The sequence below is a fragment of the Chelmon rostratus genome, chromosome 17 (genome assembly GCF_017976325.1).
Source record: "Chelmon rostratus isolate fCheRos1 chromosome 17, fCheRos1.pri, whole genome shotgun sequence".
NCBI classification, from domain to species: domain Eukaryota; kingdom Metazoa; phylum Chordata; class Actinopteri; order Chaetodontiformes; family Chaetodontidae; genus Chelmon; species Chelmon rostratus.
Window position 1 is genome coordinate 15,226,310 of NC_055674.1, and position 23,800 is coordinate 15,250,109.

Genomic DNA, 23,800 nt, shown 5'->3' on the forward strand with positions numbered 1-23,800 from the left:
CTCCATCTCTCACCAGCGCCCTGCTTCCTCCTGCCTGTTTTTTCTCTCGCTGCTTATCATTTTTTCCCATTTTCTATTGCTTCGCCACTTTCTCGTGGCCCCTCGCCAGTTTCCTCTTGTTTGTCTCGCTTTCTGTCTCTCATCTGTGACTTTTTTTGACGTTAAGTATTCTTATGTTGTCTCACTTCTGGTGTATGACACGAATGCGTCATAATAAATGCACTGGTCTGCATCACACACACACACATACTTCAGAGTGACTCAGCAGTTTTAAAAAAAGAATAGTAGAAGCAAACAGCAGTGCTATTTCTGGTGCACCTTTAAGTCCTTTCTTCTCCTCCCCCGCTGGATGCCGGTGGTTTATTGACTAAATATCATTGGCAGGCCAGAGGTGACTCTTGTCAGGAGGAATGAAAAAAGCCGTTTGTTAAAAAACATAAGAGAAGACAAAGGAGAAAGAACAGAAGTGATTGAGTCTGGGGGGGATTATGGGATGTAAACCTGCTTCCTGCTTCATTTCAAGCATCACATCCTGCTGAGAGAAGCAGCGCCGCATTCCTCACAGAGTAGCAGTCAACTGTCACCCATACTGTGTGTGTGCGTGCGTGCGTGTGTGTGTCTGTCACCAGTTGAAATGCTGCTCAGTGACGTGCTCGTAAACACGCTCAGACCTAATGCATCTTGTTGACAACAAGAATTACATGCCGGTGAGGTCTCTCCTGGCAGGTACATGAGTTTAAAAGAGACATTTAAAATTATTACGTCACACACTCATTATGACATTATTACCGTATTAATATGAATAATACACGTGCACTTCAGTGACACCTGCTCAGAGTTGTGTGCATGATTGTCAGGGGTGTTGGCTGGTTTTGCAAATCCCCATCTTATGTTCACATAACCAAAGGTCATGTCTGCAAATCGCTGTTTTATCCAACCATCCAAGCAAAATGCAAAACCACACTCATATATAAACAGAAGCATTTTTGTTGCTTGATAAAAGACTTTAATGATCAATAAATGATTCAAACAGTTGTTGATTAGTTTTCCCTCCATTGACTTGATGAATTGACATCGTTTCTAATTGCTTCTGTGTTAACTGTGTGCACAAAAACACTGAAGCTCCCGCTCCAGCAGACTCACAGCGTTCACCTTTTTTGAACGTGGGCCGGGTGGATGTGCTCCGTCGGCCTATAGAAGCACTCGTACGCCGCGTCTAGAAGTTATGATTCTGGCCTGTTTCACCACCATTATTACACCACAAACCCGCTCGCGCTCACACTCTGTTTGCCGATTGGCTTTTATTTATAACTCGCAGCAGTAATGTGACTTCACATCCTTTTTCGGGGGCGGATGAGGGGCAGTTTCAAAGGACGGAAATGTTGTGTGACCGGACCTTAATGTGCAAAATGCAGGGCATTCATTCTGTGCTAACCCCGCATTGTGTGTCTAATATCAGAGCAAATGTCATGAAATTCCAATTTAGACATGAAATGAAGTGGCTGCTTATGCAACTGACCCGCCTTTGTGCCAGTGTTTTCAGTCGTTAACTTATTTATTTCCCTACTGAAAGTCCTCTTTCACGGAGTATATTTTACTGTATTATATTTAAAACAAATGTTGAAATGTTACTGACCAATAATGCCCAAGCTTCAAGTTCAAACAGGTAAATGTTTCACTTTATTTAAATGATTTGTCATTACAGGTTAAGGAAGACCGTTCCAAGTTCTTACTGTTAATCGCATGAAATGTGGTTCTTAAATCTGTTGCAACAAAAGCTTTTTACAATATTTAACCTTACTTGTAATATATGTATTTTAAGATTACACATGAATAAGAATAAATACATAGAAACGAACAGATGATCCATAAATTGAGTTGAGCGTGTTACATTTCAAGGTGTGTACATTAAAATGAAGCGTCGTCTGGGTGGCGTTCATCTCACTGGTCACTTTAACACAGTGACCTCCTTTACTGGTCCACAGAGCACGGAGCTGAACACACACACACACACACAAACACACACACACACACACACGCCAACCAACACCTCCAAACTCATGCACACATGCATTCACTTTAGCACACAATAAACATACATAGAGTTTGCAGGTTTAATGTGTTCAGACCCACGTTTTCCACACAAACCCGTCCACGCACCCGCACTCCCCAGCCGAGGCCGGCGAGGGAGGAATCTGCTGTGTCAGTATCCTCACAGTGTCTGGCCCAAATATTCACAACACAATGACTCTCTGTGTCTCTGCGCTCAGCTCACCGGATCTCCCCGTGGGAACGCTGGGAAAATACTGGAGCAAATCCTGCTTGGTCTGCGGTGGAGAACGCCTTGCCCTTCCTCCACAGCCTACCGTGGGCCACACACTGTTTGCTTTTTTTGTCATCAGGTTAGTGTGTGTGTGTGTGTGTGTTGCTTTTATTCAGCCGGCGCGAGTGCTGATAAGCTGTAATAAATGATCGTGAGTGGGAGCGTGTGGGTGTTCGTGAGTTCTCCACAGTGTCTTGGTCCATGTCTTCGTTTATTTGTTACATGTTTAAAGAGGAGTTGAGTTGTGGGATCAGGTGGAAGCGATTGATGAGCCTGCAGCAGCTGACTGGACGAGGCTTGTGATTGACAGGTGGCATCACAGGGAAATGGGTGGAGTCAGTAACATAGTGAGCAGTTCAGGTGCGGCTCGCCAGTTGCCTGCTCCAAAAAATCAACGGGCAAGTGCAGAGGAGGGGGGCAGTGTGAGGGGCGGGGTCAGGACGGCCCATTGGTGAACCCGTGGGAACGCACGGGTGTTTGATTGACAGGTGCACGTCATTGGCAGTGGTAAATGGACTGGACGTACTCCGGGGGGAAGTAGCCCACGTGTCCATGGCAACGGCCCCTCCAGCGCAGCGAATCGGAGCAGTCGAGGAGTTCGATGACATCGCCGCGCAGGAAGCGTAGTTGGGAGGGGTGGTGCGGGGTGAAGTCGAAGAGAGCGTGGGCATGATGGGGACGCTGTAGGGGGGAAAGGAGGGACAGAGGGGTCAGTGTCTAAACATACTGTCCACACAATGCAACAAAGAAAAAGTAATGCATTACGGCAGCGGGTCCCAACCCCCCTAAATAATAATTATACAGTATAATTTCATAGACTTTTGGAAGAGATAAGAGAGTAATTTGTTTGACCTTAAAGGAATAGTCACTTTGGGAAAATAGGCTTATTTACTTTCTTGCCAGGAGTTTGGATTGCTGCCACCCTCGTGCCTGTATGCTAAATATGTGGCTGCAGCTAACAGCTGGTTATCTTAGCTTAGCACAAAGCCTGGAAGCTGGGGGAAACTGCAAGCTGCTTTTCCCCTGGACATCAGAGAAAAATGGTCGTCTCTTTGACTTCACTACTCTTATTTCAATTCAAGCAATACTTGTGTATGATGGTTCTTTATACTCCTTCTTTATTATCAATATTGTTCACAGGATCAGAAATATAATTCTGTTGGTTTGGAAAATTCCAGAATGAACTGAAAAATTCATGGTGGTCAATGTGGGCGTTTTTCTCAGTTCAACAACAAAAGCTATGACACAGTTTTAAAGTTGCACTTGTTACCTGTATAGTTGTGTTGAACAAAAACGCAGCGCCTTGATGTTGGGTTTACGGACCAGCTGATATTGTGTCCATTTAATCATCAATGTTCCTTTAAAGTACCAATATTTTATTTATCTTTTTCATTTAACATTTATTCAACCAGACCACGGTCACTCAGTCCATCCATATTAAATATTAAGATGATGAGAAAGGTTTGACCCTGGCGGCAGCACACAGACAGAAGAAGACAATCGGCATGAAATTAAATATTCAATGAGACGCATAGTTTTTCCTCCTGACTGATCTTTGGTCAGTAATCATCACTGCTGCTCAGCTGACTGGGGAACTGGCCCGCTGGACCAGCAGTACGTGAGCTTTCTCATAAGTTAGGGCGCAAAGTCCACATTGAGCACTATGGTGAAACTAGTTTGATGCTACAGCTACAGCTACAGCGTTGTTTGGTTACACCACAGAAATATAACTTAAAGTTAACAAATCATACATAAAGTTCAAAATGGTCAAAATATTGTCAAAGAGAATGATCTGTTCACTTCCTGTGGCCAATCAGTTAAAAGCACTCTTAATTAAGAGCGTGATCGTCTTTGAACAATTTACTACCAGGCCCAGAATAGTGTGTGTGTGAGGGTTAGACAGGTGTTCACACCTTTACACACACACTAAATACAGCCCTCTGTTAATCTGTGATGTTTGACAGCGACTCACAGCAAGGAGAGCTGCTTTCAATTCGGGCTGCCGCACGTTGTGCTTTCTCTGTCTCGCTGTGTTTTTCTTTGAGTTCACAGAAGTAGTGTTTTTCTTCTCTCCTGATAGCCGGCCTCCTCTGATCTCTGTTGACTCGTGAAGTAAAAGCAGTTTAAGAGCAGCAGAGTAAAAGCGCCTATTTTGAGGAGGGCGTCTTGAACTTAACTAACCTCTCTCAGCTGTCAGTTGCACTCACACAGAGCAAAGTGGATGTGATGTGAACTGGGAGGGAGCTGAGACACTGGAAAGAATACCAATATTGTTTTTGTTTTTTTTTACGTGTGTTTGTGTGTCGGTATCGGTGTTGCAGGTCTGGGCTTTATTGCTGTGGACTGTTTTGTCTCTAACATAATGGCATCCAGGCAGAGGCGGACTCTAACCAGACAGAAGGATCCGGATCAGGAGACACAAACACAATCTATCAATCCCACAGATCTGTAAAATCCTCACAGACTTATCTTTTCTGGTTTCGCTGATCTAGTCTAGACCTCTTGTGCACGTACACCCTGTTACTCGTTGAGCGTGCAGGCCTCTATTTGTCCGCCGCGTTTGCATGTGCAGTCCTGCGTCTCGAGCCATTCATTTTTTTGCCCAGCCAGCTTGTGAGGAGCAACGGTTTGGAAGGGGAAATACGCTCCGACCCTATCGGCTGCGCTTGGCTGCCTTGTGATCATCGTCCTCTCCGGCGTCTGCTCCGACACAGAGCGAGCGCTGACAGTGGAACAAATTACTCTGTAACATCAATGGACCACAGCTTTATACTAGATTTGCCTCTACATACACACAAACACACACACACGGGGCGTTTAAGGCAGAAAAATTGCCTTTGACGCCGCCTCTGTTACCGCTTGGAAAGTGTCAAAAAGAGGTCAAAGTTTTGCATGAACAGGCTTTTTGTTTGAAGAGAAAGCTTCCAAACACGAGGACATAAGGGAAATGTTATGGAGGAGAAATGGGTAAAAAAAAAAAAAAACAGAATTATTTCCCATCCTGCTATGGTGCGATAAGAAGTGATCTGGGGCCATGTAATGAGCTGATGTGGAATTAGTCTGCAAACTGCACAATAGGAGGGACAACACAGAAAGCGCTGCAATGAGGTCCTCGACAGATTGAGTTTATGTATGTGAAACTGACCCATATAGTCAAGAACAAGAGGAGTCAAACAGTGAGCAATCAGCTTAAGGCGTTATTTCCGTGAGGCATTTACAGTACATGGGTTGAAGTTAACATGATTTCTCTGTAATCCTGTTTCCATGCATTCATTTAATAATCTAAAGCTCTAAAGGGAGCAATGCTAGAGCTAGTTTTTCCTTGTGTTTTTGTGCTTTTAGTGTCACTTGCTAACACTTGTGTTAAAGGAGAAGATGAAATAGTGTGCGGGCAACTGAAGAGGTGGGCACGCTATTAATATTTTACATGCACATGGAGCAAACACAACGCGGCCGCGAAGGCAGAGCAGGCGGACGTGGAGTAACCAGGTGGGAGTTTCAGTATGATGCACAAGGCGGGAAAAGGTTTGCTGCACGTCGCCATTAAGTTGGCTTGTTATCTCTCCGACATCATCGTTTCTGTGATTGAAACCGCAACGGAGTGAAGGCTGCGTTTTAGAGACGCGCTCTGTGAGAGACATTCAGTGGGTGATGGAGCTCTGTTGACGCCGAAGGCCGTGACGCAACCCCGCAGATACGAAGACCGGCTGACCGTGATTTATCCGAAATGACAGTCAAAAAGACAGTTTGGATCCGAGCTAAATTGAATGTTTTCTAATGTGTTTCTAGCCTGTCATCGCCGATGACCATGACGTGCCAAAAACCTTAGAAGCTAATGGAGAAAAGGTAGGGTGGAGATTGTAGGATGCAGGCTGTAGAAACACATTCAAGAGACATACAAGATTAATTTAATAAAATGCATTATTTAATATGCATTTTTAAAAAATATATAACTTTAAATGATAGGAACAAGGCTAATCTAGCTGTTAAATGATTCAAAACTGTGATGAGTCCAAAATAACTGCTTAATTAGTAGCACAAGAAGCAGAATAAGTGCTGCAAACCAGTATCATGTGGCATAATCAACTTCTTACACGGGAAGAGCAGATTTTCAGTTTTGGCAGACAGTGAGACAAAATGCTTCCTTGGTGCTGCATCATTGTCTATTTGTATTGTTAAAGTAGACAGTAAATGTCCAGTTTGTCCCCTTGAGACTCTCATTAAAGCAGCTGCGGAGTAAACAGGGCCACAGATGTAAAGGTATGACGAAGGTGCTGTGAGCTGATGTGGGATGACAGATTTCCTCTAAGGCCGCGTAGCCATGTAGGTAAACACAGCACCTTCAGCACGCCACCCTGAACCACGAGGCATGTTGTGATGCATATTATCTCAAGGTCAGAACAACCCGGTGACCTGCAGTGCAAGAAAAATCGCAGCCAGTGTGTTAATGATGGAATGACATGAGGAGACTGTATATGGAAGTTGTCAAACATGTTGATGCGTCTTTTCCTGCATCCTGGGTTTGCTGATTGGCTTGTTCCAGAATCCAACATTTGCAGCACAAATCGTGGCTACACAACACATTTTCCGGACCGTACAGTCATGTATGTAAACAAGGCTCACCTGGCACGCAACCCTCATTAGACCTGAATACTAAAACAGAACAGCGAGGTGACCTATGACCACTTCATCCAGACCTGAGGCAGAATAACATACATTAAGTAACATAAACTGCCCCGACGGACCTTCAACAAGCATATTCCTGATGCAGTCAGGTCATTAGTTCTGAGCTGGAGACTCATCACATCGTGGGATCATCTGTTGAAATATATGAAACATTAACATTAAATACAAAGAAGCTCACTGTTTTATCTGATAACAGATGTGCATTTCCTGAAGCTACAGGACCCTCACACTGAACGACACTGCTGTCATTATCTTGCATCTTGCAATTTTTTTGTTAATTTGTCCAATATGGGGTCTAAATTTAGCAGAATTTTGTTGCCGTCTTTAACAACGACCAATAAAGGACATTTAAGACACATTTAAAACGTTCTTTCCAGCATATTCAGAGTCATTCCGTGTGCTGAGTGTCATTACTGTAATAACAGCCTGAAGCGTGCAGATCTCATTACGACTTACAGTACGATCAGTGTAACCTGAGCTAGCCATGTCTAAATATGGATGCAGCTGGGAATACGTTCATTCACTTGAGGAGGTAAACACAGTCTGAACTTTTTATTCTGCTGATGGGTAGATTTAATCCATCACAGGACTATGAACAGTTACCTGCAGACACAGCTCAGGTGCTACAGAGGTGAAATCTGGGAAACGTAGTCCAATAGCAAGCAAAGGTATCAGGGTGAAGTAAACCGTTAACTTCATTTTCCAAATTCTCACTTACTTTAGGAGACACAGCGGTTCAGACCACTGAGCAGGATACACAGGGGGGACATAAACAAAACCTTCAAAAAGTGTTGCGTTTACGTGTGACTTATTTCAACAGTGGCATCGTCTCCTATTAAATATATATTTTCAACTCCATCATTTATTTAGAAATACTTATTGGGGGAAAAGTTCATGTTTTTTAGAAGCTGGAGGGGACTTATCCCCTCCGAACCCCCTGGGATCTGCACCCTGCAGCAGCTGTAAGATTAGATGGAAGCTCCTGAATACACAATCAGTGGATAAAGCTCAGGAACAGCTTTGAAGGTGTGGGTGGCTACGGTCGCTTCAGCCGTTTAGCCATATTATCAAGATTACCTGAAGGGACACCAGTGAAGCTAATACCTGTTAATTCATGGAGGATACAGAGAGAGTTGAGCAGCTCAGTACGTCATCACACTTAAATCTAATAGAGAGAATAAATGGAGTATAAAATAGCAATGAAATTAACAGGCAGAAACAGTCTGTTATGGTCTTAAATCCTTTTTATAACAGCAGTGAATGTCTGTAAAACAGGCAAAGAATGCAGCATCTGTCTGAAGTCTTACGAGTATTACAAGTTTACTTTGCTCCAGTTTATCAGAAGCCATGGCAGACCAGTGGATCCATGCTGGTGGCGCAGCTACATAAACTACTGTATGAATACTAGAAAATAACATGCTAAGAAAGACCTGCTGTTTTTTTCTCCCATTAAAGAGCTTCAGACTGTGACAGAATTTAGGTCGTATAGTTTTTCATACTCCCATGGGACGAGCGGCTTCAGTTTAACCACCATCATAACACCCTGAAGCTAAATTCGCCACTCGCACCTGCTCCAGCTGCGCTCACTCGCAGGGCCGAACATACCGCGCAACATCCCCAGTGACTTAGAACACGCGTGAAGCTGTTCAGGTGCGAGGCAGGATGCTCCTAAACGAGAACTAGATTTGCGAGAAGCTGCTTTGTAAAACAAAAATCTATTTTGAGCACCAAAACCTGTCATCCTCATCTGAAGGTCTCCTGCTCCGCCGGGCGGAGCGCTGCGGCGGTCTGGCTGCTCGGCAAACCGTCTCTGGATAAATGAAGATTTTGAGTAAAAACGACTCAGTTTTAAAATGTAGGTTTTTGGAGAAACGTCCAAAATCCTGCTGGCTTTAACGCAGCTCTTTATTCTATTACACCACAGCGAGTATATGAAGAGAGGTGGGCGAAGAGCTGGAGAGATTTATTGAAGTAAAGCTCACACGTCACAAAGATCGATAGATGTGGATCATCTTCAGAAGAACAGAAGACTCAGACAGGCTCACGCACCCAACGCATCTCAACCAATCAGATTTTCATCAAGAGCTGCTTGTGCTGATCGTGTGGGCATGAAGATATTGCAGTATCTTTTTTTTTTTTTTTAAATTAGCAATCGTGTCCATCTTTGTATTCATTCACATGTTCATGAGAACTGCAGGCGATGTATTTTAAACAATTGCAATGAGTCTGTTCCTTCAGGCTTTGTTTCCTCTTCATTTTTATAGACACATATTATTGCACCCACTCAAAGCAGAATACAAATAAGATTGAGCCAAAAGTGAAAGAAATGCAATGTGCTGCCTTGGCAGAATACCAATACCTGCTCGAAAATGTTACGAAATACCTTCTGGACATCGGAGGACGTGCGTGCATGTGTGTTGCTTCCTCCCTCACTTTAGTTCTATTAACAGCGCTGACTCATTGGCGACTAAACCCCTCACTTCCTATCTAATCATTTCAGAAATACCCCGAAGCGGCGGCGGCGGCAGGCCATCTGCATGGCAGCGCCTTAGATGCCAAAGCCTCGTCACTTCTTTTTATTTACTTGAATGAAGTGCGAGGTTTGATTTTCCAGCACAATGAACCAGGGGAGTCAAAGAACTGGTTTCAAACAGAGCCAGTCTGCAGGATCGTGCACGACGACGGGAGGCAGCAAAATGGACGTAGAAAGCCGGAAGTTGTTCTCATCTGAGCTGTTTGTGAATGAGGGTGTTAAGAAGCATTAAAATGGCCAGAAACTGTGAGAGGAGAGCTGAAGAAGTGGTAACTGGTCAGACTTCGACATTCCTTATTAATCCTGTTTTCTTACATGCGAGTAATGGGCTCGTGGCCACAAACGATGAGATGCATCTCTAATGAGTAATGTGACCTAAATGTAACGTGTCACATCTTGTTAATCCTTGACTTGAGCTCACCAGGAAGCAGAGAATTAGCGAAGCGCCATATGCCACATAGAATATGAGATACTATCATTATCATTATTTATCATAATTTTAAAAATTCATGAGACTTTGAATGTGTTGATATTACTCTTAATGTTACGGCTCGAGTGAATGTTTGCTTTCCTGGGAAAACGAAAGTGAAGCAGAGCAGGCTCCTCCTCAGCTCTGCATCCCGACAAAAAAGAGACCTGATGCATTGTAAACTTGCAGTTTTTGGCAGTTTTTTCTGTTATCTTTTTTGGATTTCATCAACCCCAACCACATCCTCACAGCTGCTGCAGCTCCACCATTTTATCCAGTGATCGCATGTTGACTTACAATAAAATCAGGACAAGTCATTCAGAGGGGGGCAAAAATGTACCAGATTTCATGGTAATCCAGCCAATGGTTGTTCAGGTATTTCACTCAAAACCATACCATAACCATAAAGAATCAGAGATTTTAGAAAGTATCCTCATGTGACCAAGCATGTCAACCCAACCGAAAACGATCCATTCCAGCTCTCATTGCTGGATTCCTGACACTCCCGCCTATTTCAAACCAAATATTCCCTCCGTGCGCCACCTTCCTCTACATCCTGACATCGCTTGCTTCACGCGTGACACGCTGGATGCTCGGCTCCCTAATGAGCGGCGCTCTGCTCCCGGCAGAAGAGGATATGATGTGATGAGTATTAGCACGCGGCTGGTGTCGCCGTGACACAAACATGCTGTCATGTCACGACGGCTGCGGATCACATCCCTCCGTGGCGTCCGGGTTCGCCCGCGGGGGCGCGGCTCGCCTGCCACTCCCAGGAATACTGAACATGCAATGTGATCCTGCCTGCGTAATGACTTCACAATGGCAAAAATAACAACTTCTCCCACAGTGACACCATCATGGGAGCTACCTGCCATATCGTACTGTGAAGATGAAATTTGGGATACGCCTAGATGTCCTGCCATAGCATTATTGTGTACTTAGTGTGTTTTAGACACTTAATCTACATGTTAATATGTATGTTCTTATCCAACCACCTATTTCACCTCACAAAAGAAGTACATTAAGATCAGGAATATCTCATAAATGATAGCTGGGAGTCAAAACCTCAACCAGGAAGTAATGTTCTGTCCCAACTTGATGCGTAGCACCTTAATCATGGCAGATATATAAATAATAATTGCCCAGTAAATCAGTTTTCTTCAGTGCTGCGGTGCTCGCTCCCTCTGGCTCGGTGCCTGAGATGACTGATTTGGTTCTGCTCCAAACCGACGGCGGTCCTGTGATCTTTCATTACAAGCTGCACCTCCACGTCAAATCCTGCTGCCACAGTCACAGCAGCTCCACACATATGGAGCGTTCCCACAGCTGTCAGCTCCATTAAGAGCGCTGGTCATGCCTCGAAGTGGCAGCAAAATGAAATACGAACACCTGGGCAGCTCGTTATGTTTGGTGAGAACGCGCTGATTTGACGACAGAGAGGACAGAATCTGTGCTTTTCTGTCAAAACGCTGCTTCGCTGTGTCTTAAAGTCTCATCAGGTACTTGTTTAAATCTCCGGCGGATTAAAGAGAGGAGGGAAGACGAAGGAGACAACAGATGTGTTTCAAACGGTTTAGAGACCAGGCTGAAATTGACTTTGCAAAATAAATAGTGCTAAATAACTGCAGTGGGTTCGGGTGAGTTCTCAGAGACGGAGGCAGAGCACTCAGATCTGCAGCGGGAACAATGTGAAGTAAAAAAAGAACGCATTTTCCTAAATTCTATACTGCTTCCTCAAAATCAAAATGACAACACATGACGCAGCGTGCACAAAGTCTAAGAGGAAACGAGTGAGGATGATACTGAGGGAATAAATCAGCGGTGTCAAGATGTTTGGCTGTTTGGACGTAATTCGTAAAAGTTAGAATTTTCTCTTCCCAAGCAAAAATGCTCTTACTGTTCAATGATCTCAAGCTAAATTTAGTCAATTATGAATCTTTTTTTTGTAAGCATGTCCGAGCCAGTAATGGTTTCACGTGGGAAAGGGCTGTAATGGTGAACAAGAGTACTCCGATTACTTTTTGCCGTAACAAGTAACCAACGCGCTAGTCTTGCAATTTGAGATATGTAGTTTTCAGCTATGTTTTTACTGTATTTCCTTGTTCCTTTTGATGACACAAAAAGCGACAAAAGAAAATCCCCAACACGTTTGCATTGTTTCGGTTTCTTTCTTACTTCTCGGGCGTAGCTGCGTACCAGTGGAAGGTGTCCAATCCTGTGGCTGTGTCAGTGCTCACGCGTAAAAGTAACATTAGCCAACACTGCTCTGCCTTAACAAGAGGGCTCGGTAACAAAGTGTTGGAGACAGTCGAAATGCAGGGAAGAAAGACAGAAAGAAACCTCACCCTGGCGAAGTGCTCGGGGTCCCTCAGAAAGACGGTCCTCTCCTTAGCGATGCTGTTGCCATGGTAGAACTCCACCAGCTCGTTCAGGGAGGAGAAGAGCTCGTCCCACACGTAGTACTGACCACAGCGATCCTGCAGTACCTTGAAGTGCTGAACATGGTCCCCGTAGCTGTGAAAGAAACAAGCTCAAAAGTCATTTCTCAACTTACAGGAATAATACCAGTTGATCAGCGAATCACAGCAAGTGTTTGGCTGGAAATAAAACCTCCTCACTCACGGCTGTAGGAACTCAGCGCTGATATAAACTACTGGCCATGAGCTCAGTTTTCTAAATGACATTTTAGTCTGCAAAACAGCTGCTCAACAACTGCCTCAGCCTCATGAGACACATTTTTAATATCTAGTTCTGAGTAAATAAAAAATATAATTCTGCCACTTCATTTGCTCTCAAACTTAATTTACCAACATGTGGGTGCATCGTTTAGGATTCCAGCTAAAAATCTGAGCGGTGCATTTGGTGTCAGAGCACTTGAAGCAGCATCTGTCTCAGGCATGGAGCCTGACAGACAGTGGCTCATAATTCCCTGAGTCCTGTCTCACAGTGTTTTTGTGTCTTCACATGCACAACTGGCTTTCTGCACACAATAAATCTGGAGCAGCTTTGGGTTGAGACCAACAGTCTTGGCCTTTAGTCCTCAAAGCGCCCCCCTTTAACTCCACAGCTGTCAGCTGTTGGGGCTGGCGTGCATGTCACTGCAGTCCTCTTCAGTTTGGAGTGACCACTTCTAGTTATCTTTTTCAAACCAAGTAGTGAAAAACCCAATGATGGGATGGCACTAAGACAGACAAAAGGTTCTTACAGTCACTGTATTTATGAAGCGAAGCCCACGCTGGTGCAAACTGGACGCAGCTAATAGTGAGTGCTTTTAGTGATGTTTGGAGTTAAAACAGCAGGCACTGACATTTGCACCTGCTCTGTGGGTCTGGGGGTTTCTGTGCAAAGCAGATGCCAAACAGACCTAACGCCCATTTGAACGTGTTTTCACTCGTTCTTCACACAGTGTGATGTACGAGAAAACAAACTGTTACACAGGTTTGTGGTTTATCTGTGAGGCTCCGTTTTATACCACTGATTTATAACATTAAACATCACATTTTGATTAGTAGAGGGTTGCTGGAGGAGCAAAATGACTGAGCGTAGCTGAAAGATAATAGAATAAAGGCAGCCACAGCGTTGGAGTGCATGCCATGTTGTTGTGATTAAAAGACTTAATAGTCCGCTAATATTGGCAATCATACCTGCTCCCCTATCTTGCTCTGTGATGGTTGCTAAGTAACTTACCGGCTTATCTTTAGAAAATCTGGACATCTCACCATGATCGGGCTGTTATATAACAGCATCTAATGTGCGGCGGAAGTTCATACAACTCCCCCTTACTTCTAAACACTTCACAGAAGTGTGTTTGTGTGTGTGTGTGTGTTAAACTGATGTTAAAGATTGTTAAAATCTTATTTCCCATGTTTTGAATAACAATGCTGAAGAGGAAAATAGCATTCGTCATCTTTTTTTTTAAATTATTATTGTTGGTACATCACTGGTGTGTCTTTGAATTCTTCCTATAGATGACATGCCCTTGCTCTTGAATAAACACAACATAGCATCTGTGGTCTCACCAAACTCCTCCTCTATCTAGTCTGACTGGCGCCGCTCCAAGCCTGGAGAGAGTAAATGAGCATCAGCTTGTTTCAGCCAGAATTCCTTTCTCTATTCAGACGCTGAGCTCCGCGAACGAGCACGCCCGACTCCCCGATGACTGGATGGCATTCAGCTACGCCTCCGCCCTCCCCTTCTCTCCCCGCCGTCTCCGATTCACCCCGCGTGTCCTCATTTCTCTCCTCTCGCCCTCACCCGCGCTCCCAAAAATTGAGTGTGAAAAAAAATCGAGGGTGCTTTTTTTGTTGTTGTTGTCGTTGAAAGGTTTGGAGCCAGAGGGAGAGGTTTTTCTGACGTGTGTTGGGATTGACACTGTACCAGCCTCTGTAGCCTTTGAGCATTAACTCATTCTGTGTGAGCAGCGCTGCTATCTGTCTTTCTTTGCTTTTTCTTCGCCTGTGGCGCTGTGCTCCTCTTCTCTATTATCTGACTTCTGTCTAACTTTTCCCTCCCTATCGCAATTCCTCTTGTTATCTGCTCCATTGCCTCTCTTGACTCAGCTCTGGAAACAGCTAGACTCACAAAATTGGGATCGTCTCTGTGAATGACCTCCATCAGCCCCACGCCGTCCTTTGTTGTCCGACGCCATCTGCTGCACCCTACTGGCTGGGCTTTGTTACTGCCACCAGCTGTGCAGCAGTTGGTCTGAGCCAGACAGAAGCATTGTGAGCCAGCCCAGAGTCCTCACCGGATAGAAAAATGGATGACAAAGAAAAAATAAGGAGAGTTCAGATCCTGTGACAAGTGAATTGCAGTTTGGGGGGTTGGAGATTAAAGACAGGATGTCGACAGGGCAAGGACTTTACCTTTAGGGGATTGACAATAATGTCATGTAGAATAAAGAACATCAAACACTTCGAAGGAAGGAAAGAGGAAACAAGTCATCGTTTTAAGTCACCCCTGTTCACCACATCTTGTTACATTTCCTGCAGCTGTAACAGAAACAACATCACGTCTGGCGTTTACTCTCAGTGTGTTTTTATGTAATCTTTAGAATACAAAAACATTTCTGTTGTCTTGATTTAAACAAACAAAAAAAAAGCTCCAAATCTGACATTTTAAGGCAATGTGTTTATCGGGGCTCCTGACAGAGGTGTGGAAACTCTAACCTCTCACAATGCACAATGCGATAAAGATAAAATAGAAAGTTACTTTTTGGGACACTGCCATGGATTATGTAACCCGGCAGTTTTCAACTTTGTACAAGTTGGAAAAGGATTTTCAGACTAATTCCAGTTAATATAGGACAGAATTACACTGAATCTCTGCCCCAGCCATTATGTCAGACCGGCAACTCGAGGTGTTAAAGCTCTGATTAAACAAGACGTGAAATAAAAAAAAAACCCCTAAAACCTTCAGATATAAAATTTGTCCTAATGTATGAGAGCATTTTATCACAGATATTATAATAATAGTGAGCTGAATCAAACCAAAAACTTCCTGCAGCGTCTCCATACAGTTGAGTGGAATTGCTTCAAATATTCATGGAGCGACACTTAAACCACAACATCACATCTTCTGCCCCGCAGTGCAGAGCACCGCTCCACCTCTGCACCACCAGAGGGGCACAACACAAACCAAACTAATGCACTTTGAGACCACATTTAAAGATAAACCGTGGGAAAAAAAATCCAAGAAGGCAATCATAATAAAAACCACAAAATGTTCAAATCCAAAGCTCGAGCGTGCCTCCTCCATGCTATGACAAGCTCACATGACCAATGAATGATGGTTTTTTTAATAAAAACTACAGGTGACTTTTCCTCGTACTGAGCGTTGTTTACATCCTTATGATCACTGAACATTGTGGTGAATGCAAACTCTAAGTGAGACGAGCAATTACCAGCAGTGGTTTGTAAAAGCGAAGGGAAGAGGGAGGAAGAGGAGGGGGAGGGAAAGCAGATGTACCGTTGTGGCTATATCAGTGTAATGCGATGACGTTTAGACGTTTTTCTTTTATTAATTATTACCCAGAGACATTAGAGAACCAGTGTGTATTACACAGGCAGCATCTGTCTCAACACACACACACACACACACACACGCGCACACACACACACAAAGCGCTCTCCAAGTGCCCTCTCATCTCCCTGATCCAGTGTAATTAAGGCCCACAGCGATAGAGAGATTATTTTCCTTTTCCAAGTAAAAGGAAACGAGAGAGAGAGATTAACAGAGAAAAGATTGAAAGAGAGAAAATGAAATAGATGCAGAGAGAGAACGCACAGCGAGCGATACGCGCTCCAGATGAGGATTTTTAAAAACTTTTACTCCGCGCCAGCACAATTCAAGATGCGTGAAGGTCATCCGTCCATCTATCTTTCCACTTTCTCCATCAATGTTCTCACTCCCCTGTTCTCTCCGTCCCTCATCCTGCCAGCCCCCCTCTCTAATCTGCAGCTCGGTTTCTAAACCGCTGCAGACGTCTGGAATACTTCACACAGCCACACTGACACCTCAAGCTGTCAATTTAACTCACTGACTGCGTCTGTGTGTGTGTCAGCAAGGGAGGGTCGTGTCAAGGAGTTATCAGAGCGTGTGGCGGCCCATACAAATCACCGATTCCATCAGTGTTTACATGTGCGTGTGTGTGTGTGGTGGTCGTATCTCATGTGTCACAGGCTGAGCGTAGTGGCCGTGAGTGTGTGCATGTGTGTGATTTTGTTAACCAAGCATGTAAGTGAGGAAGAGGTTCAGCTCCTCCTGCAGCATCAATAAAGCATCGCCGTCACCTGTTCCGATGGATGGATGAGAGCAGGAGGAAGTGTGTGTGTGTGTGTGTGTGTGCGCGCGCTGAGGGTGCAGAGATAGGGCCTGAGATGGAGCGACTGAGGGGAAGAATGATAAAAGATGTTTGGTGGAGGCAATTTAGTCGAAAGTGTGTTGATGGTTCAATAAGCCTCTCAGACAGAAGTGATATGAGGCTGAGAGAGGCAGATATAGAGTTTCTTCTCCAGTCGGTTATCATCATAAAGAAAACAACCATCTATCTAAACAGACGCTGATTCCACGTAGTAAAGCAGAGATTAGTTTTTTTTGCTTTTGAAAAGACACCATCCCTCCATAGCTTGTATCATTCCAACTCCTCACACTATGAATTTAAGCCCTGAAGTGATTCTGAAAACTAGGACGAACTGATGAGATTGGTTTCAGACAAGGCTGCTGTGATTGGTTGACCATTTTCAGGAGGCGGAGCCCATATCAGCGACTGGCACCTTTTTAACAGCAATAAAGGAATTCCTGTAATAAATTTAGATTTGAGTGGTTATATAAGGGTTTGTCGGAGCCAGACATGCTTCAAGGAAAGAAATAATCTAATCCGTTTTGTTAAGTCTCAGCAGACGGAGCCAAAGAGCCACAGGTTGTCTGGCTAAGTAACATCACAGACCCTCTGGCTAGGCTGACACTGCTTAAGCCGCGGAAAAAGTAGCACTATAAGCACTTTGCAAGTCTCGTTCGAGCCCACAGAGTTAACATTTTCTACCTTCCTGCAGCTCAAACTAGCCAGACCAGCCTATGGCGAATTGAGTAAGCTAGTTAGCCATGCTAGCATCATAATAATTTCATATCTGTGAGCATGCGAACCCCGTGATAGCAGAGTTCACACATTTTTGGGATGGTGCGTGTGGTAAGAGCAGTTTGACATTTTATGAAATGTGCTTTTTCACTCTCTCGCTGAGAGTTAGTGGAGAGGATCGATACCGCTCATATTTAGACAGCGAATATGAAGGTACAGCCGGCAGCCGCTAACCTGCTGCCGGCTGCAGCTTCACATTCAACAGACAGACATGAGAGGTATCAACTGGCTCAGTTTTTAGGCAATAAAGCAAATAAGTGCATTTCTAAAAATGTTCCTTTAAGTTGGTGGGATGTGAAGTCGGCTAAATGAAGGCGAGGTCCTTTAAAGCCGAACAAAAGAATGCGTTTATGATCTTATGACACACGATTGCTTTTATTCATGTGTTTTAAAAGGCTTTTTATATACCACTCCATCACCAGATCCAGAGAAGTGGAGAAGAGAGAGAAAAGGCTGAGGGTAGAGTAGCTAAGGAGAGACTAAATGGGAAAAAAAAACAATGGAGGGAAGAAAGGAGGAGACCCTCTGGAGGGTTGATCTCCCAGGGGACTGGCTGGTCTTATTTCAGCTCCACTGTCAATATGAGACAACGGAGAAATAAAAAGTTATATCATGCACCCCCCCTCCTCCTCCACCCGCCATAAGCTTCTCCCTCTGCTGTCTGTTTCATCTGCAGACGCTGCTTGCTCTTTCCCTCTGTCTCTCTTAATCTCTCTTTATATTTTCCCCTCTCCTCTCTATTTCTCTCTGTATTTATGTCTATGTCCCTCCCAAGTCTCTCTCCATTGCGTTTTGGTCTCTGCACGGTGGTATTAGAGAGCAAGCTGTGAAAGTCTAATTGGACAAATGAAAAAGGAGATGTACTTTTCTGGTCATTGCAAAAGTAGCAGCAGTGATAAAAGATAAATAGATACTATAGTTTTTATGGGTACTCCAAATTTTGTCAAATATGACATCATGAGCGATATTTCCAAATCGTCCAGTTTATTTTTTCATCATATGCAAACAGCTTTTAATAGTTAGCTTGTTTGCTTTCTTGCTGAGAGTCAGATGAGAAGATCGATACCAGTCTCATGTGTGTTCGCTAAATATGAAGCTACAGCCAGCAGCCGGTTAGCTTAGCTTAGCACAAAGGCTTGAAACAGGAGGAACACTTAACTTAGCTCTGTCCAAATGTAACAAACGAGGTATGACATGTTAATTAGTGAGTTTCAGAGCTGTGGATTCGGTTGCATTTGAACAGAGCCAAGCTAGCTGTTTCCAAACTTCATGCTAAGCTAAGCTAACACTATCCTGGCTGCAGCTTCACATTTACAGTACAGACATGCTTACATATAGACATGTCATCTGACTCTCGGTAATATGTGAATTTCCCAAAATATCAAACGATTGTTTCAGTGGCTTAATAGTGCATAAAGAATGAACACAACTTTAAGTCCCCCCGCACTCACAAACAGCTGCATGTCTGAGCTTCGCTGTACAGAATGAGTTTGACACCTGTTTTTACGTTTCTCAGAATCCAGTTTTAAAGAGACGGACCTACGAGCAGGATTTGTGGCATTGCAAATAGCGTGATGTGGAATCCTTCACTGAGAACGGCTGTACAGTGAAGTGGGAGTCATTTCCTGTGAGGGAGTTAAACATGTGAAATGACCATCCATTCCTCACTGGAAAAACGGTCGTCTGTGCAAGAAGGTTATCATGACGCATATTGAGGCTTATTGTTGAGTGGAGACCTCTAGTGGCAGCAGCACTTACGACAGAAGTAAAGGAGGAACTGGGCTTGGACTGGACGTGTCAGAACTGACACATATTTGCAAAATCATAGATTCGGCAGATGATGAAGCAGGAGTAGACGTAATTTTAAGGGTTTTAACAAGATCATAGAAATTGTATCAGAAACACATTACTGGTCAAAGTACAGTGTTTTATATAGATCTCGAGGGAATCTTTAAAATCTTTAAAGTAGAATCCCCACCTGAAGAAAATGAAGCTGCTGCTGCCAGCAATGTGTATTTATTCCAACATGGTGTTGCATAACTTTACTGACTCACTTCTTCACCCTATCATGCGATTTTTGCCACATTTTCTCCACCTTGCATTCATTTGTCCAGCTAAACTAAACAACTGTATGTTTATTTGATGGTTACATGATGATGAATGATGACAATCGTGAGGCGCTGAACCTGCAGTGTGTTACTGAAAGCTCAATGGAGATTATGTAGCAGTAAAATAAGCATAACCCAAAGAGTCAGTTGCCTTTATGGTTCCTCTTTGGAGACTAATGATGACTGATGACGAGGAAACTGAATGAACAGCCTGATTCAGCGCTTGCTGCGTGAGCCATCAGCCACTGGAAGCATGAGTCAGTGATATCTGGCCTTGTCAAAAATGGTGGCATCCAAGCTGAAATGCCACAGCGAGAGACAAACGGCTGAGTCTGCCCGTTTCAGCCTGCAGGTTTACAGTATGTCGCCAGGCAACATTAGTCCCCTTTAAAGTGCAGTTTGTTGCTCACAGTGCAAGCAGCAGAACTCTGCTTTCCTTTCTCTCAGTGGGAGATTTTGAGTCCTTCCACATTCAAGAGCACCTCTGAGGATTTTATGTAAGACCAAGAAAACAAGGTTTCAGATGTATCTGTGCTGATATTATTGTCATCACTCTATATCACTGGCACCATTGTCACACACACACACACACACACAAGGTTGTTGACAGACGTTTGGTTCAGACAAACCAAATCAAACTGTGAAAGCAAAGAAAACATCTTGTGCTCTTCATGACCTTCACCTGACACAAGACAAAGGCAACAGAGAAAACAGATGTGTGTGTGGGTGTGTGTGGGTTGACCACCACAGCGTTAAAGAGGACTGAGCTGTGATGAAACAACCCAGCAGTCAAAAAGAAAGTGACGTCTGCACATCAAGTTTATATATAGTGTTTGGAGGAGAGATAGAGAGGAGTTAAGAGATAGAGATAAACAAAATGATCGCAGAGCTGTACAACTGAAATAAATTAAAGCGAGTTATGTATGGATATGTGTAATTATTGTAACTCTCTGATGGATCCCCTTTCCCTCAACATCTGCCTTTGCCTCCGTTACTGATTTCCTGGCTTTATGACTCACAGGCTGTGCTCAGTTGTTACAGTTGTTACATTCAGCTGTGAGTTGTGCGTGTAGGTGGAAGCACTGATGGTGACTGAGGCAGAATATGAACAAGGAAGTGAGACTTTACAGCTGAGAAAAAGTGAAAGTTGTCTCTCTTCTGGGCAAAAGTCTGAAAAATACACACTCACACACACACACACACACACACACACACACACACACACACACACACACAAATGGGACCAGGAATACTGCCTTTTAACTATTTTGATGTAGCTCAGGTCTTTTTTTTTTCAAAATAGATCTATATTACAGCATTGTGGAAGACAAACACATCCTTTGGGTGGATGTGCTGCTGAGCCAAAGAGCGCTGTGAAAGCCCGGCTAAGCAAAATGGATTCCTCATCTCTCTCTGTAAAAGTCTAGGTTGGCATCAATTTGCTCCACTTTCCCAAAATAAGCTACTAAATAACCCATTGGGACAGTTTCACTGGCACAGTATGAATCTACTCCCCAGCCACATCCATAACCACCTTTCAAAAAATACCCCGAACAAAAACTTTGCTTAAGCAAGCCCCCCTCTATTCTGTCTGTGGACAATAAATCTCAAATTCAGACCACAGAATGCTTTTATCAGTGATTTTCCAATAAAAGACTGGTCACCTTAAAAGCCCCCAGTCGGAGCCATTATTGGGGACGTTGAGGTCGTGTCCCCGCTGTTTTTTCTGAAGGCTGTAAAAAGATGCATCAAGTTTGCAATCTGCATTGGCGGATATCTCATAGGCTGGTTCCAGTATATAGTTTTTTCACATATTTCAGGCTCCAAATAAATAAATAAACAAATAAAAGGGTTATTATTTTGCTCGGCAGAGTTCAATTTAATCATTGTCCAATGGAAATTATGCATCTACAAATTTGGTGACTGAAGTAAAGAATTAAATGTTCCTTTATCGTTCTTCTTTGACTCAATAAAGCATTTAGAACCTGTTGATTAACTGAAAATTGCATTGTGATGAATGTCTGGGTTGGGGGGGGGGCGTGCAGTTATGGTTTCAGTGTTTCTAAAACCTTGTCCCAAGTGTGCATTTTTCCTAATCTGAATGCACTGGAATGTAACTGCGCTCCGATGGTTAATTAAATTTTATTTTGTGCTGGAAATGAAGCCTGAGAAACGCAACACCAGAACAAATGAAAATACAAAAGAGGTAATAGGGGCGACTGCTTATGACAAATAATTTTGTTGGAGTATAGTCACCACAACATGTCAAAGTGAGACCCAGTGCTAACAACTTTACCTTTAAAACAATGAAATACATGATGGAGTCAGGTGATTTCAACAATCACGCTGCCTCTCCTGACAATTAAACCTTCTCATCACAACCAAATATCCATGTAATACCAGTCACATTATCTTAACAAAGACATATACAAAAGTATAAAAGATTCCAAAGAGCTATTTTAATAGCAAGAGATGTTCATTTCAATGAAAATATCACAAACGTATAGTTTAACTTGACACCGCATTCACAGTTTTGCATGATTTTTAACTTCACCAGCAGTTTTCCAGTCAATTACGGAACAAACTCCCTTCCTGGCTGCAGCCGTGGCTGTGAAAGCGGATCAGATTTTCACGGACTGACGTCAAAGCCGGACCGAGCTGAGCCGGGACTGAAGTTCTCACAGTTGCTGCTGTCAGGACGTCTCCTCTGACAGGGGAGCTGTCAGCACTGCAAGGACCACACACGCACACACACACACACAAACACCTGACCCAATTTTCAAGCTGCTCCACCATCCAGTAACAACAGCCAGAGAGACATCAACAGACAGCCAAGGAAACAAGTAGCATTAAAATCCTCTCTGTCCCCTCTTGGCAAACCTGTTTTACACCCTTTTTCCCCCCTTTTAATTCGCTTAATGCAGACAACTTTATTTTTCCTTGCCTTCCCTGTGTTAATGCTTCCAAAGGCCTGTCCTCAATCCACTGGAAGAGAGATATCATGCCCAGACGTTGACACAACCAACCATAAAGCAACCCACAAATCCAACTCTTAACCCCTTGACTTGAGCCAGTTCATCTTACAAGCTCCTGCAGCCCAGAGAAGAGCCAACCCTGAGTTCCAAGTCTGGCTTTTTGTGCCAAAATTTAGACTCCGCACCCCCGACACGTCCAGACTCCCCACTTCCAATATTCACGCAGCCCTCAGGAGCACAGCACCAAGCCTCAGCTGCATCCCTGACCGCCATCCCCCGACAAGACGACCGATCGGGCCCCATCAGCAGCTCCAGATGCCGCGCTGTGCCAGACAGGATTAGCTCACATCGGGCCAGAGGGGCTGCAGATCCTCCCTCTCCCTCCGCCCAACACCTTATCCTATTTGCCTTCCCCCTCTGCCTGCGCCTCTGATCCCCTGCCACCAACATAAACACCCACACGCACACACTCATGCGTTCTCGTTTAAAATTTTATTAATGAATAAACTCTAGCGTGCAATGCCGCATGTGCGGGGACGTGTGCATCTGTGCATACAGTATATGTTTACATAGATGTGCTAATTGAATTAGATTGCATTAGAAGAGATGGAGTGAAACTTTAATGATCCCTGAGGAGAAACAGATCTGTTTGCAGTAATAAGAGGATGCATAGAGACTAAGAATAATATATAGAGAATGCATAGATCAAAGTGGTGTACAAAAATCAACCTATGAACTGAAACTCTCAGAACAATGCATGCATGTGCAAAAAAAATTATATGCAAAATGCATATGCAAAATATGAATCCTTAAACAATCCTTTATCTCCTACCTGACGGACATGGAGAACTCTCCAGGGGCGCTCTCGCTCTCTCTGACCAGAAAAGCCCCACATTCCCTGTGTCTGAGTCGACTTTCTGCCACACCGCGAGATATACGACCGGCAAACCAGCTGGAGGACAGACAGGAAAGTAAGAGCATGTAAGACAGGGAGAACGAGTCACTGAGGTCACTGTGTTGTGCATATGAACTGTGTTCTTCAGGGGTCTGTGCAGCTACGATACAGTTTT

The 23,800-nt window shown here is 43.9% G+C and overlaps 1 protein-coding gene across 1 annotated transcript in view; it reads right to left on the bottom strand.

The window, feature by feature from the left end:
• Nucleotides 1–1,657: 1,657 nt before the first annotated feature.
• The window catches only part of grapa (GRB2 related adaptor protein a), a 28,288-nt gene continuing 6,145 nt past the window's right edge, over nt 1,658–23,800 (bottom strand). The window contains exons 3-5 of the mRNA XM_041956718.1: nt 23,563–23,682; nt 12,357–12,525; nt 1,658–3,004 (exon numbers count right to left, since the gene is read on the bottom strand). Of these exons, the coding sequence (XP_041812652.1) occupies nt 2,819–3,004; nt 12,357–12,525; nt 23,563–23,682 (475 nt within the window). The 3' untranslated portion in view covers nt 1,658–2,818. The remainder of the gene's footprint in view (nt 3,005–12,356; nt 12,526–23,562; nt 23,683–23,800) is intronic.